This window comes from Pyricularia oryzae, chromosome 5 (assembly GCF_000002495.2).
Source record: "Pyricularia oryzae 70-15 chromosome 5, whole genome shotgun sequence".
In the NCBI taxonomy this organism is placed as follows: domain Eukaryota; kingdom Fungi; phylum Ascomycota; class Sordariomycetes; order Magnaporthales; family Pyriculariaceae; genus Pyricularia; species Pyricularia oryzae.
In genome coordinates, this window is record NC_017852.1 from 4,383,851 (window position 1) to 4,399,196 (window position 15,346).

Genomic DNA, 15,346 nt, shown 5'->3' on the forward strand with positions numbered 1-15,346 from the left:
GCGAGACAAGCGGTTCAAAATATTCGCGAGCCCCGGCTTCGTGGACCGACGGCTCGTTGGCGACAGTCCACATACTTTGCCCATGGAACAACGGCTACCCCCGATAGACCAAATCAAGTTTAATTTACACAACCGAATTGAAAAGGTGGGCCTACCAGGTCAGATTTAACAAAACCAAAATCCTCCCAATTATACCAAAAAAATCAAAACCCGAAACCAAAAACGAAATATCCGAATTCGACCGACCCGAGGATTTTATCGTTTACATGTTTGCTGCCGCGGCCTTTTTGACATTACTTGACATGTCGCGTATAACGTAAATCTGCCCGTAGAGATCGGTAACGTCGCAAAACAGACGCCAATAAGTCATCCGCCGCATTTGCGTCGCTTTTTGACATGCCCCACCGCTCCCCCGGTTGCATTCTTTTTCAAGCCTGCTTAGAGAGTCCTCGAGGCAAGCTCGCTCGTATTGGGCCAGCGAGAAAAGTGAAGCTTTGGGCGACTCGGCTCCACACGCGGAGAATTCTGGAAAGTCGAGGGAGTTGAGATTGGATTCGGCAGCGTCACGGGACACGGAACCGTAGTCGTTGTACATGCGACACATGGTGGCCAGGTGGCGATTTGCTGCTGCGGCAAAATATTTCTGCTCGACTGTTTGGAAACAATCGCCTGCGTTCCCGTTTGACGGTGGCGCAACTATTGATGTGAGGAGGCATGCCACAAAGGCAAAATAACATGGGGCCGACGAATGGTCCGCAGAGGTGGTACGGACCCATAAAGAAAACGGGACATTAAAGGCCAGGTTGGCTGGTTGTTTTGCAGCTTGGGCGAGTTGTCCGTTGTCTTCGAGCTGTTGGATCTGTGCCAAAAGATATCCCTGAAGTTCACGGCTCATGCTTGCTCGATCCGCCGGGCTCGAGGCAACGACTGCCCAATGATTCATGATGAAATCCACAAAGCATTTGAGAGGTTTAAGGGCCGCGTCTCTGCCTGTCGAATCCTTGACGCGTTGAATCGTGCCCTCCGAGTCCGAGTAAGACCCCCCATGGCCTATGCCGTTGGCAATCCCGGGAATAAGATTGTGCACAATGTGTCGCAGACTATCCATGTCACCAGCAAACGCCGGCGCGGCCACCGACTCCATGTATTCGTCGCCCTGGTAGCTCAGCATGGATATGTGCATCATCTCCCAGAGGAAGGAGGGGGATGCTCCCGATTTGGCGCGCAAATCGCATGCAGTCCAAGTGAAGGGGATCATCTCGAGGTATTTATCCTCCGTCATAGCTTCGCGCGTAAAGACGTCATCTCTACGCCGCTTCAAAAGGGGGAGAAAAAGAGAGCCCTCCGCCATGGCTGAACGAAGCTTCCACTCTGGGGTTGTGGAAAAAAGGGGAGTCGCTTTGTAAAGTTTGATGAACGACTCTGCTCGAGGAGACGACGTTGGGATGTTCAAGATGCGGCCTATATGGCTCGTTGGTGCAATGGAGCTGGACAGTTTCAACGCGGCCAGGCGGTACACCTGAGACAAAACAGGGCTGCCGTAAGTAACCTTTTCGATCCAAAGATAATCTCCCGAGGGCGACTGCTTCGGCTGCAGATATTCGCAACCTCGTCGTACGGCGTTGAGCAGCTCAGGTCGTATCGGATCCACGAACATAACTTGGGCAGCCATCGAAAGGAGTACGACGGCGTATCCCGTTATTTCCACCGAATCGGACCAAGATCCTGTCTCGTCATCTTGCTCTTGAATTGCCTGCACACAAGACCGATAAATGGCAATTGCATACTTTATCCCAACCTCTTCATCGAGGATTGATAAAGGCAGTCGACCACCTTCTACCAAGTGCAGCAATTCTACGAATGCCTGCACCATAAGCATCGACGGATAAAGCGGTGAAAGGTTCTGCGATTGGTTCAGCTTGTTAGCAATAGCTTCCAAAAGCAATGGAAAGGGGTTACTTACCCATTTGTCTTTGATTGCCCCATCCGTGTTCCACCATTTGTTGCACAAAAAGCCAGCCACTTTTTTTATTTGGCTCGTGTGTTGGGACGGCGCCGGATGATGCAGCAATGCGAGAAGAACATTGCAATTGGCGCTGAAGCTGCTGTCGCGCTCTGAGGGGTAGGTGCGGAAGTGGGTTTCTGTTTCGAAATCCTCAATCATCCGCGTGGCAGGCTTGCGGAAGCCCATCATATTTAGGGCTGACAGTGTTTTGGCAGTGTCATCTGCGTCCGCCATTATTGAAGGAACTGCGGTCAAGCGAGCTGCGTTAGACTTGCACATGTATTACCATGCAGTCAAGCTGTCCCGTGGGGGAACTCACCAAATCCAACGACGCCGTTTTCCGTCTCGAACACGCGGTTCAGTACGTTGGCGACCTCCCTCGCAGCTGGACCCAGCTGCTTCTCTGTAAAGCCGGCGTGTAGCAACGTGGATAAAACCTTGTGAACAGTGGGAAGTCAGATTAAGTCCTGCAAGTCCAGGGGCCGCTCAGATGCAGGGAGGAATCGTACCCATGAAAACTCAAAGTTGGTAGAGGGAAAAGCGCTAGGGACGCTGTCTTTTCCTGGGCTTCTTTGCAGCACGTGGCGAAGATATCCTTCTGCCTCGTTATCCCACTTTGAGGGCGGTAACCCTATAAGGTAGGCTGCGGTGGCCGATGGTGACCCCATGAATCCACCTCCAGTTTTGTGGTGAGCCACCTTGGTATAATCTATCATACCACTCAAGGCCTCCAAAGAATGCAGGGCAGTTAGTTGTGTCTTGCCGTATAGGTACTCAGGTTTGAACCGTGACATCTTCGCTGCATTTATTTCCATCAGAGTGGCTTTGCCTTCAAATTGGAACGAGATTCCCTCCTCATCAAGCAGGCGAAGAAGTGTGGGAACAATGATCTCGAATCCAACATGTGTTGTTTCGGACACGTTCCAACAGCTGAGTTTCCTTTCCAGCGCCGCCCTCGCTAGTTCCACTCGACGGCAAAGCTCTCCTGGGGACAAAACGTCGATTTGAAGAGGATTGACAGAATGGCGTTGAAGAGCCAGCAATGAAGCAGCCGTGTTTAGGATTCCATCTATTTCAGATTGGTAGGCTTCCCAGCTACCATCGTTTTGTTGGTTGTCGAGGATGTATTGGAAACATTCCGGGAAAAGCCAGCGTTGCTGGCCGTCCACATTTTCCTTCTTGACGAGCGATAGCCAGGCAGTGTCGTATACGGTGCAGCTCATGAACCCAGCGCCATGAACACTGTCATAGTTGTCAAGGAGGTGTTGGGTCAATAGGGCGGCCTCCCGATCAGCGTTGGCTGTTTCGGGGAAGGTCAGAGAACCCATTTTACTCTTATGGCTGGACTATCGTGTAACTGTTCTTTTGCCGTTTGAAAATGATATGCAATTAGATTAAAACACTGGCAAAGGCGAATGAACAACAGGGACCTTCTGACCATATTAATCTAGGCGCCTTGGAGCCTATAAATCTAGATTACTTGAACGGTTTGAACGACTTGAACGACTTACAATGTCGCGGACTACATTACGACAAAGATCCATGTCAGTGATTTGAGAGCGATCCTACCTGGATAGTTCTCCAGGCCAAACCTTAAAATGCAGTCAGAGGTCCGGAGTAGCTTTTCGGCGCCACTCGGCCCCACCCGGTTCCCGGTTTCATAGTTCGGAGGATGCGGAGCTATTAATCTAATTTGTTCTTTGCCATGTAGATATCCAAACTGCCGGTGGCAGCACTCGCAAGCAATCGTCTCCGCCGCTATGACATACAATCACGAAGATCAGCTACAGTGGAGCCTCGGGGCGGTGTTTAATGGAATTCCGTGCAGAACCGGCATTCCCGGAAAACAGTTCCTGCTCTACAGCTGGGCGGGGATAACTTTGTCAAGCAACGCGCTCCTTTTGGGAACCATGATCAAAGGCGAACCCTAAATGCAGATCTAATCAGGCGCTGATAAGAGTGAGTGACAGCCTGCAGACAATCATTGGCAACGAATCGTTTTCGCCCATTCCGCAACCCCGTTAAAACGTTAAAAACCGTAAGCTTGCCGTCAGCTAATGAGATAGGCAGATTTTGCTCCTCTAATACACCTTTACTTACTACCTCAGCACTATTCGACATCATCTGCAATGCCTGGAAGCGAAATCATTGTGTCCACCCAACCGTCCTGGGGGACGAACAAAGCCTCACTCCTCCTCGACAAGGAATACTCGTTCCTCTCAGGAGGGGACCCACATCGAGCCGTGGAGCTGCGTCTGGGAGATTTCCAGAACGTCGCCGGAAGTGAGGCGCTCGATGCTGGCGCTCCTCCTGCCGCAAATAATGTCGACAAGTCCAACTTGCACGAGCTCCGTCAGCCTAATGGCGCGCTACATGATGCCAAGGTCAACGATACGAAAGAGGAGCTAAATAGGATTATCCTCAATGTCCACCTGCCCCCCGCACCATCAGAAGTGAGCTTCTCCTAGCCGTCGGATCGCACGTTTTCCAAAATCGGGTTGGCACCAATGCTAACATGACTCACCTGCAAAAAAAGGCGATTGAAGCACCTTTCAACTATATCTCGTCCTTGAAGTCTAAAGGGGTGCGCAACCTGTTGATCATGGCGTTGAACACGTGGATTTCGTTGGACCACGCAGCTATAGAATGGGTTGTGTCTCTCGTGGCAGACATACATAATACCTCTCTGATGTAGGAAGCACCCACCCACTTGCATGGAAACGAGGCAATTTCTAACTGGGGATGACAACTAAACCTTATATCCAGGTTGGACGATGTCCAGGACAATTCTCCGCTTCGTCGGTCGAACCCAGCTACCCACACTGTATTTGGAATGCCGCAGACGGTCAACTCCAGTGTCTACGCCACTGTCGATCTGATTCACAGGGCTTCAGAGCAGGGTAACGCACAGGCGGCACAGGAGGTTGTCGGTAAGTTTGGCACAAAGCCATGCCTGGGTTTGGGACCATTTCAGACAATACACTAACGCGCCGTCGCTGTAGTTGGAATGAAAAAGTTACTCGTAGGTCAAAGTCTCGATTTGCTGTGGACATTTGAGGTTTCAACACCCACGTTTGAAGAATACATGCAAATGGTGGACGGAAGTAAGTCATTTCCCCTTCCTCGAGGGCCCCGATGCAAGTTGACACTGGCTCACTTATGCTCACATTGTCTTGTTTCAGAAACGGGTGCGTTATTCGTTATGATCTACAGGATCATGGTAGCTGTATCACCCGGCCAGACTGTGCTGCCGGCGTTGGAGCGGTTCACACTACTGCTTGGGAGATATTTTCAAATTCGGGACGACTATGCGAACCTGGCCTCGCCCGACGTAAGTATCAACTCTGATTAGCACATTGTTCTTTACTGCGTGCTACGTGTAATTGCTAACAGAGGCTGTTCTGGTGAGTTTATTTAGTACTCCAAAGCCAAAGGATTCTGTGAAGACTTGGACGAAGGCAAGTGTAGCTTTATCATGCTGCATGCGCTACGCAACGCACAGCCGGCGTCGCTTACCATCCTGCGACATCTTCTTTTACAACGGCGGAGCGCCGGCTGTGCAGGTTTGGGACACAAGGAAAAGATGCTGGCGATTTTGCAAGAGACCGGATCCCTGAAATTCACTTCCGAGATGCTTCAACAACTACATGGCTCTTTGGTTAAGGAGTTGAAGGATCTCGAGCAGACCTTTGGCGTAAGGAACCAGCTGCTACATGATGTGTTGGAGGCGTTACGGGAATGATTTGGCGGTTTCGTGTGTTTTGTTAATGATGGATTGTGCACTCGGTTTTGGTTATCTCAGGCGTTTACTCGGCATGGATTGCATTTCTAATCATTTTCTCATATTTTGCTCCTATGTATACAATCTGCTTCATATCACAATTTCATAGACGGAGTATAAACAACTTACCAGTCACTGGGACGCAACTTGTCAGGAGAAAACTATGGTACTATGATTTAATTTGTTGTGGTAGCAAGGCTCTTACATGCCAACATAATCCACACTAAATTTGATAAACGGTCAATTAAAGGTGCTCTTTCTGGTGAAATGTGAATAATGAAAAAGGCCAACATGTACAAAATGCGACTGATGCACCTGGTTGTGGACAAACTTTATTGCATGTAACCTGGCTTAGAAGCATGGCCTTGCAAATCACATAGCAAACCCCAAGAACCTTTTTCCGTACTTCTGGGTAGTTCAACAACTGCCGACAGGCTTGTCAACACCCTTGCTGTAGTGGTAAGCGTATACTGTAGTATCTACCCACTGTACTACCACAGTTGTGGGCGGCGCACGCGGCTGTGGGTCTTTTTAGTTTGCATACTATGTAGTAATCAGGCTACGGAGTACCTGTGGACCGCGATTTTCAAGGTTTGCTAAAAACAAACATTGCTGCGTGGATAGGCAAAGTCAAGACTGTGAAGGGATGAGGAATCTTTCGCCTGGTCCCGAGGGATTGGGCACGGTTGCTGGGACCCACTAAACTCCGAGACGCTCCGTGACCCAGACTTCCTAGAGGGGAAGCTGGGCTGATGGATCCACATGTGCCGAAGCACCGGGAACAACTACGGGGAGCTCGGAGATCATGTGAGTAAGCTATGCCTATGACCAAGGGTGGGAAAAGAATCAAACTTACTTACCGCAGCCTAGAGCAGATGGCGCCACCACATTCAAGTCAAGGGTGACTGGTGTCAAAGCGCTCCGGACAGAGCCCCGTCAGACTTATTGTTCTGTAAACTGTGGAAATTGAGCTAAGTATCCAAGCAGCGCCTCCCTTCATAGACCACGGTGGATTGTCCTGCAACACCTTCAATGCTTCATCACCTCGTCAGACGCTAACGTTGAGCTCCACATCTCCGACCCCCCTAAAGTCCGGCCCCTAAAAATATCTACTCAGCCACGTCAACCCTTTGTTTTATTTTATAAATATCTAGACGAATTTTTCACTTTAGAACTTGATTTTTGAAGATTCTTGCTCCAAACCTTCCAATGAAACAGTACACTGAAAATCAGCTTCTTGCTGCCATTTCTGACATAAGAAATGGCAAATCAGTTCACAAAACCTCGCAAAAATGGGGTATTCCTCGGAGTACCCTTCACGATCGTTTAAAGGGGGCCCAGTCAATTCAACAAGCGAAAAGATTTTGTCAAAGGCTTTCACAGGAGCAGGAAACCTATTTGGCAGATTGGGTACTTGCGCAGGCCGCGTTAGGCCTTCCGCCAACGCATCAAGAACTACGCTATTTTGCGGAACGAATTCTTCAGGCCGCCGGAGAAAGAAAAAGCCTTGGGAAACATTGGGTTAGCCGTTTTATAGCCCGATATCCAATTTTGAAAACCCAAAGACCCCGGCGAATAGAAAATGCCCGGGTTAATGGGGCTACAACCGAGGTAATTAAATCTTGGTGGTCCTATTTGAAAAATCCCGTTGTCGATACTATAAAACCGGCCAACCGTTGGAATATGGACGAAACAGGTATAATGGAAGGCAAAGGATCTAATGGCCTGGTGTTAGGGCGTAATAAAATCCGGCCATTACAGCGAAAAGAGCCTGGAACGCGGGGTTGGACGAGCATAATCGAATGTGTATCAGCTACGGGGGCTGTTATACCTCCCCTCGTTATATTTAAGGGGAAAAACGTACAGCAACAATGGTTTCCAGCTGATTTAAGTCCTTTCGATACCTGGCAATTTCATGCAACCGAAAACGGGTGGACAAATAATGAAACAGGTATCGAATGGTTAAAAAAGGTGTTTATTCCGTATACCCAACCTTTAACCCCTGAAAAGCGGTTATTAGTTCTGGATGGCCATGGATCACATATAACGGACGAATTTATGCTTCTTTGCTTGCAAAACAATATTCAACTCCTATATTTACCCCCTCATTCGTCACACGTTCTTCAACCGTTGGATTTATCGGTTTTTGGGCCGTTAAAGGAAGCTTATCGACGTCACCTGGGATTTGTAAACCAGTTTTGCTGTTCAACGGTTGTTGGGAAACGAAACTTTCTACTTTGCTATCGAAAAGCCAGATCAAAAGCATTTATAGCAAAAACCATTCAATCTGGTTGGCGTACGACGGGGTTATGGCCGGTGAACTTGGCAAAACCACTTTTAAACCCTTTTTTGTTAGAAAATAGCAACGCCAACGTCGAAAAAGGTAAAAATAACGGCTTCCAAAGGGATAAAACACCGGAAAGCCCAACCCAAAAAATTAACGACCAGTCTTTACTTATTTGGAAAACCCCTAAAACGACCCGAGATATTCGACTTCAACTACAGGAAATTTCCCGGTCCGAAAAAAGTAACGCCACTTCACGGCTTTTGTTTGCAAAAGTCCAAAAAAGCTTCGAAACCAAGGATATCTTATTGGCTGAAGCTCAGCAAAAAATCAGTTTGTTAAACGCAAAATTGGAGGCGGTACGGCCGGTCAAAAGGAAAAGGGTAATTCCGGATCCCAACGAGCTTTTGGTCAGCAAAAAAAACGTTTATGAAGCACAGGAAAATAATAGGGACTGTTTAGAAGCTTTGAACGATGGAGAAGAGGTTAGCGAACCGGGAGAGCCTGACAATGATTGTATTATTGTGCGTTGATAGTTTTACATTTAAATCGGTTTATAAAAGGGGTATTTCGTCGTTACATTTTTCAAGGGGGCCGGACTTTAGGGGGGTCGGAGATGTGGAGCCCAACGTTAAGTCTTTTATACACACCCGAACAGTGAACTGCGAACACTTGAGTGCAACACAAGCCAAGCGTTTCCCACCATGGCCAGCTCCGTCCACGCCGACTCGGGATGGCTTCGAAAGCAAGTCATGGGGTCTAGCGGTTTGGAATTGCTCGATTCCAGCCGCTTCACAATCGGCATTACCCTAGCGGCTTTGGTGCTCCTCCCCGTCGTCGCCAGCTACTTGACGGGCGCCCGCAAAGGCAAAGAAGCGCCACTGGTCAACCCGCCGGGGCTGTTTCAGCTCGCAGTCCAAAAGAATATAGAATTCGTTCACAAGGGGAACTATTATTTGAAAGAAGCAAGACGCCGTTTCCCCAATCAACCCTTCAAGCTTCTTACAAATGGTGGGCCCATGACGGTTCTCCCTCCGTCGAGGTCAAACGAGATCAAGAATATGGAAAGTCTCGACTTCCGGAAGGTGCTTTCCTACGCCGCGCCTGTCAATCTCCCTGGAGGGTCGGCCATCGCAGCCGTCGATCATCCTCAGGCGATTATTCAAACCGTCATCACCAAGAATTTGACGAAACGACTCAACACAGTTACGGGACCACTGGCCGATGAGGCGTCGTTCGCAATCAACAAGAATTTTGGATCAAACCCTGACTGGGTCGAGGCCAAAATATGCGAGCCAATCACGGACGTGGTCGCTCGTCTTTCCTCGCGCGTTTTCCTGGGAGAGGAAATCTGTCGCAACGAGGAATGGGTTGACTTGACAAAAAAGATTGCCATCGTGGTTTTGACTTGCATCTACACCCTTCGTGCCTTCCCGCAGTGGATGATGCCGATCGTGTATACCTTCGGCAAAGCCGGCAAAGACATGAGGGCTATGAGGACTCGTGTAATCGAAATCATACACCCCATCATCGACAAGCGGGAGCAAGAAAAGGCAGAATGCAAGGCCCAGGGCATTCCGGCACCTGTGTACAACGATGCCATCGAGTGGGTCGCTGCCGAGGCTGATCCCAACGATCCCGTCTTTAAACTGGGGGATTTCCAGATTGGGTTATCGGTCGCGGCTATCCATACGAGTTCGGATCTGTTGGGCTATACATTATTATGGCTGGCAGCATCCGACCCAGCGTATATAGACGCGTTGAGAAAGGAAATAGTCGAAGTACTAGGGAAAAAGGGATGGAAGAAAACCTCCTTGGTATCTATGAAACTACTTGACAGCACCATCAAAGAGGCACAACGGCTCAAGCCTGTCCAGCTTGGTAAGATGATAATCTATCTCCCCACTGTTCCCTTCCCTGCAACGCGCAGAATATTCTCGGCTTGTCTCTGACCCCACCCAAAAAATACAGCCATCATGCAGCGCAGGGCAATGAAGGATATCGAGTCCGAGGGCGGCGTCACGGTGCGCAAAGGAGAACTTGTGGCCATCGATTCCAACCGCCTTCGTGACCCGGCCTACTATCCGAACCCTGATACGTTTGATCCCTATCGCTTTTACAACGCTCGCAAACAACCAGGAGGTGAACACAAAGCCCAATTTGTTTCCGTCACGCCCGACCACCTTACTTTTGGGTACGGCAAATACGCCTGCCCGGGCCGCTTTTTTGCTGCAAACGAAATCAAATTGGCCCTTTGCCACTTGCTGCTCAAATACGACTGGAAATTGCCCGAGAAGGCGCCGCCCAAGCCATTGATCATTGGGATAGATCCGCTTGTCGACCCGGAGGCCAGACTGTTGTTTAGGCGGCGCAAGGAGGAAATCGACCTGGATTCTCTCGATGTCGAAAACGAAGAGTAGGATTACATCTCAAGTGTTGCAGCGGCTGTTATCTTTGCGGGTTGTGTTGACTATGTTTATGTCTCGCTTGTCTTAGTTAAGGTGTTGCTCAGTTGGATTGTACGCATTTCTTGTGTTTGTGTTAAAATGCGAGTTTGATAGGTTAATTTCGGCTTTGCAAATCTATGACTGTATCAACCTCCCACGCACTGCCTTTCCCATCTCACACACGAAGCTTTTCGCGAGCTATTCCGACATTGTTTTGGATTACAAAACGTTATTCACAGCCATCAGAGATAACTTGCTTGTGTTGGGACTGGAGGTCCCCACAATGCCATTTAACTTCCGTCAAGACTGCCGCTCGTCTGACTGCGAATTCGAACTTGTTATCGAGCCAATTCTGCGCTAGGAAGCGGCTTTACTCCAGAATGCTGTTTCTGGTTGGAATGGAGGTCGTCGGCGGGGGTTTCACGTGCCAAGTAAATTTTAAAAATTCGACACGCGCCGGACCCTTTAACAAACGAAGAGCTGAAATGCCCACTCCGAGACCGAATAACGTAACAGGCGTTAATCTTTACTTTACCCATATGTTAAGCTTGGCTGATCTGCCCGGTCGACGTTGCATTATGGAATTTTGGAATGAATATCAGACGTAAAGGATGTGGACATTTGACTCGTCATTGTACTAACGTTGCGTACCCCCTGTTCGGCACCCCCCCTGTTCGGCACCCTGAAAATCTAACAACGAAATGCCTACTTTTATAAACTGATTTAAATATAAAATTATCAACGGACAAAAATACAATCGTTTTCACGCTTCTCCGGTTCATTAACCTCTTCTTCATCAGCTAAAGGTTCCAAATTTTCTATATCATTTTCCTGCAATCCAATAATGTTCTGTTTGTTAACCAAAAGCTCGTTTGGATCCGGAACCACCCTCCTCCTTTTAACCGGCCGTATTGCCTCCAGTTGTGCTTCCAATAAGCTGATTTTTTGCTGGGCGCTAGCCAAAAGGGTATCTTTGGCTTCGAAGCTTTTTTGGACTTTTGCAAATAAAAGACGTGAAGTAGCGTTGGTTTTGTTGGATTGGGAAAGTTTTTGCAGTTGAAGTCGGATATCTCGGGTCGTTTTAGGGGTTTTCCAAATAAGTAAAGACGGGTCGTTAATTTTTTGGGCTGGGCTTTCCGGTGTTTTATCCCTTTGCAAACCGTTGTTTTTATTTTTTATAACGTTGGCGTTGCTATTTTCTAACAAAAAAGGGCTTAAAAGTGGTTTAACCAAGTTTACCGGCCATAACCCCGTTGTACGCCAACCAGATTGAATGGTTTTTGCTATAAATGCTTTTAATCTGGCTTTTCGATAACAAAGTAGGAAATTTCGTTTTCCAATAACTGTTGAACAGCAAAATTGGCTAACAAATCCAAGTTGACGTCGATAAGCTTCTTTTAACGGCCCAAAAACCGATAGATCCAATGGTTGAAGAACGTGTGACGAATGAGGGGGTAAATATAGGAGTTGAATATTATTTTGCAAGCAAAGAAGCATAAATTCGTCCGTTATATGTGATCCATGGCCATCCAAAACTAATAACCGCTTTTCAGGGGTTAAAGGTTGGGTATACGGAATAAACACCTTTTTTAACCATTCGATAGCCGTTTGGTTATTTGTCCACCCGTTTTCGGTTGCATGAAATTGCCAATTATCGAAAGGGCTTAAATCCGTGGGAAACCATTGTTGTTGTACGTTTTTTCCCTTAAATATAACGAGGGGAGGGAGGGCAACGCCCGTAGCCGATATACATTCGATTATAGTCGTCCAACCACGCGTTCCGGGCTCTTTTCGTTGCAACGGCCGGATCCCGTTAAGCCCTAATACTAGGCCATTAGATCCTTTGCCTTCCATTATACCGGTTTCGTCCATATTCCAACGGTTTTCCGGTTTAATAGCGTTAATAACCGGGTTCGTAATATAAAGCCACCAAGATTTAATTACCTCCGTAGTAGCGCCATTAACCCGGGCGTTATCTATTCGACGGGGCCTTTGGGTTTTAAGGATTGGATAACGAGCCAAAAAACGAGTTATCCAACGTTTTCCAAGGCCTTTTGTCTCTCCGGCGGCTTGAAGAATTCGTTCGGCAAAAAAGCGTAATTCTTGATGCGTTGGCGGAAGCCCTAAAGCTGTTTGGGTAAGTACCCAATCAGCCAAATGCTTTTCCCGCTCCGTGGAAAGCCTTTGAAAAGGGCTTTGTGCTTTTTTATAAGGTTGAGAACCTTTAAGTCGACTTTGAAGTGTAGACCTAGGTATTCCCCATTTTCGGGAGGTTTTTGCAATTGGATTGCCATTATTGACGTCGTTAATTGCAGATATAAGCTGTTTTTCAGTATATTGCTTCATTGGAAAATGGAGAATTAAAATCAGAAAAAAGTAAATCCAAAAGTGACAGATTCATCGAGATATTTATAATAGAAGTTGGAGGATAAAAATAAAAGTGTTGTTATTTTTGGGTGCCGAACAGGGGGGGTGCCGAACAGGGGGTACGCAACGTTATACCTTGGTTTAACTTTTTGGTCTTGTCAAATGGATAGTGGTGTCGTTCCACTCGGATACCTTTAGACCCCACTTTTCTCCGAGAGGCTCCGTAGTCCGGACTTTGTTACAGGGCAGAGCTGGGCGGGTGAACCATTAATCCATATGGACCGAAGCACCGGTAGAGGTTTGAGGGAATCCGGAAGCGATTCATTTCTCGGGTCAAGGATGCAACGAGATTATGTGATTTTACTGCAGCTAAAACTGATTGGCAGCACTAAATGATAACAGTTTCAAGTTCTGCTCGTATAATCGTACCTTTTCTAACACGAGGGCAAAAAATTCGCTGCTGGTAATTACTGGTCCTCGTCGTGTCTGCGGGTAGTGAGGTTAAACCTCCGAAACGCAAGCTCACTTTTACCAACATTTCACTCAATCACCATGAGCCGTTTAGACCTCATTCACGATCTTCGCTCGTTTGCCTTTGGGCAACCATTCTGGCACTATGTTTGGTTCGCCTTGTTTCTGGTGAGTTTGATCAAACATTTCCCCAAGCCTACTTGCCAGTAGACGGCTGACTTGTACATAGACCACTTGCTACTATTTGGCCACAACGGTATACTGTGTCTATTTCCACCCCCTGGCAAAGTACCCAGGCCCTCGGCTTTACGCCGCGTCGCAAATCCCGTATGCTGTGGTCTTTGCATTTGGCGACGGCCACAATACCATTGCCCGCCTGCACCGGGAATACGGCAAGGTCGTCCGCATCGCGCCAGACCGGCTTTCATTCAGCTCCCCAGATTCGTGGAACGAGATTATGGGCCATCAAAAGAAGGATCGCAACAGAGAGCATGGCAAGACACCAAACTTCTACGATCCACTGAGCATTCCTGGGACAGACCGCGAAGCCCACGCTCGGCAACGCCGAATATTGGCCGTCGGCTTTTCGGCCAGCTACATTGTGGAACAAGAATCCATCATTCATTACTACGTCGGCCTGCTTATGAACAGGCTTAAAGAGAACGGACAGGACGGGACCAAGCCTTTGAACATGGTGAACTGGTTTAACTGGACAACATTCGACATCGTGGGTGATTTGGCTTTTGGAGAATCGTTTGGTTGCCTCGAGACTGGCGTTTACCACCCGTGGGTGTCTCTTATGTTTACACATGTCAAGCTCGGAGCCTGGAATTACGCCATTGCACAGTTTCCGACCTTTTCCAAGATTATTCGATCATTTGTGCCCAAAAGCATGACCAAGAAGGTTGAGGAACATCACGCCTACACTCGAGATCTGGTGGACAGAAGACTTGAGACCGACTCTTCACGCCTTGACCTCTTCCGTGCAATGGCGCACCCACGAGACGGATTGGTAGGTGAATCCAGATCAACAAGGCTCGGAAAAAAAGCATACTTTGACAGCTGACTCTCTGCCGCACAGTCCATGTCCAAAGAAGAGATTTATAGCAACACTGGCACACTGGTGGAGGCCGGCTCCGAGACCACCTCGACCGCGCTGTCAGGAGTTCTTTTCCATCTGCTGAAAAGTCCAGAGGCCATGAAGAAAGTCAAGGACGAGATCCGCGGTACGTTCAAGAGCGAGGACGAAATTACCTACGTCAGCGTGCAGAACTTGGAGTATTTGAGCGCTTGTGTCCGCGAAGGCCTGAGGATTTATCCGCCCATCCCGAGCACCGTTCCTCGCATCACACCGAAAGATGGCAGTATAATCTTTGGTGAATGGGTGCCCCCAGACGTAAGTCGTGCTGTTCTTCTGCTGCTTGATAAAGCACAAGGCATGGATAAAAGAGCTCACCAAATGTGAATTCCCGCAGACTAAACTCGACATTTGGCAATTCCCCCTGTCCCGCAACGAAAAGTTCTTCAAGGACGCAGACAAGTACGTGCCAGAACGTTGGCTTGGCGATCCCAGATACCAGTCCGACTGCAGGGAGGCGTCCCAACCCTTTTCCGTTGGTCCTCGCGATTGCCTGGGAAAAAAGTAAGTCACGCAATCAACTACTACTCAGCGCAACTGAGCCATCTTCGCACTATTATTATCGCGCTAATGTTTTTGGAACCCAACAGTATTGCGAACGGCGAGATGCGCATCATTCTCAGTCGTCTACTCTGGAACTTTGACGTTCGACTGGCCGATGATAGCGTCGACTGGGACCAGGGGCAGAAGGTTTACATCATCTGGCTCAAGTCTCCATTGAACGTTTATCTCACGCCGGTCAAAAGATCCTAAATACGGGCAAATTGATAGGGTGAAGCGCCCCATTTGCCAAGCGCCAAGCTGGGGAATGCAGGAAACAAGCTGAGCAGAGGAATGTGCTTGTGGTCCGTGG

At 48.3% G+C, this 15,346-nt stretch overlaps 4 protein-coding genes across 4 annotated transcripts; 3 read left to right on the forward strand and 1 right to left on the reverse strand.

Annotated features, from left to right (window-relative positions):
* Positions 1 to 262: 262 nt before the first annotated feature.
* Positions 263 to 3,333, reverse strand: MGG_14722 (ent-kaurene synthase; the record flags this gene model as incomplete). Its single annotated transcript, XM_003719072.1, has 4 exons — positions 263 to 1,903; positions 1,964 to 2,250; positions 2,325 to 2,442; positions 2,515 to 3,333. 4 exons carry the CDS (start codon positions 3,331 to 3,333, stop codon positions 263 to 265), a joined length of 2,865 nt encoding a protein of 954 aa, XP_003719120.1.
* An 801-nt stretch (positions 3,334 to 4,134) lies between these two features.
* Positions 4,135 to 5,747, forward strand: MGG_00026 (geranylgeranyl pyrophosphate synthetase; the record flags this gene model as incomplete). Its single annotated transcript, XM_003719073.1, has 6 exons — positions 4,135 to 4,458; positions 4,542 to 4,696; positions 4,772 to 4,935; positions 5,008 to 5,109; positions 5,188 to 5,336; positions 5,424 to 5,747. The coding sequence occupies 6 exons, from the start codon at positions 4,135 to 4,137 to the stop codon at positions 5,745 to 5,747; spliced, it is 1,218 nt and encodes a 405-aa protein (XP_003719121.1).
* Positions 5,748 to 8,774: 3,027 nt separating this feature from the next.
* Positions 8,775 to 10,490, forward strand: MGG_00024 (ent-kaurene oxidase; the record flags this gene model as incomplete). Its single annotated transcript, XM_003719074.1, has 2 exons — positions 8,775 to 9,951; positions 10,042 to 10,490. The coding sequence occupies 2 exons, from the start codon at positions 8,775 to 8,777 to the stop codon at positions 10,488 to 10,490; spliced, it is 1,626 nt and encodes a 541-aa protein (XP_003719122.1).
* Positions 10,491 to 13,436: 2,946 nt separating this feature from the next.
* On the forward strand, positions 13,437 to 15,246 carry MGG_00023 (isotrichodermin C-15 hydroxylase; the record flags this gene model as incomplete). The annotated part of the gene is made up of 5 exons (XM_003719075.1): positions 13,437 to 13,523; positions 13,585 to 14,367; positions 14,437 to 14,751; positions 14,831 to 14,997; positions 15,084 to 15,246. 5 exons carry the CDS (start codon positions 13,437 to 13,439, stop codon positions 15,244 to 15,246), a joined length of 1,515 nt encoding a protein of 504 aa, XP_003719123.1.
* Between the last annotated feature and the right edge of the window lie 100 nt (positions 15,247 to 15,346).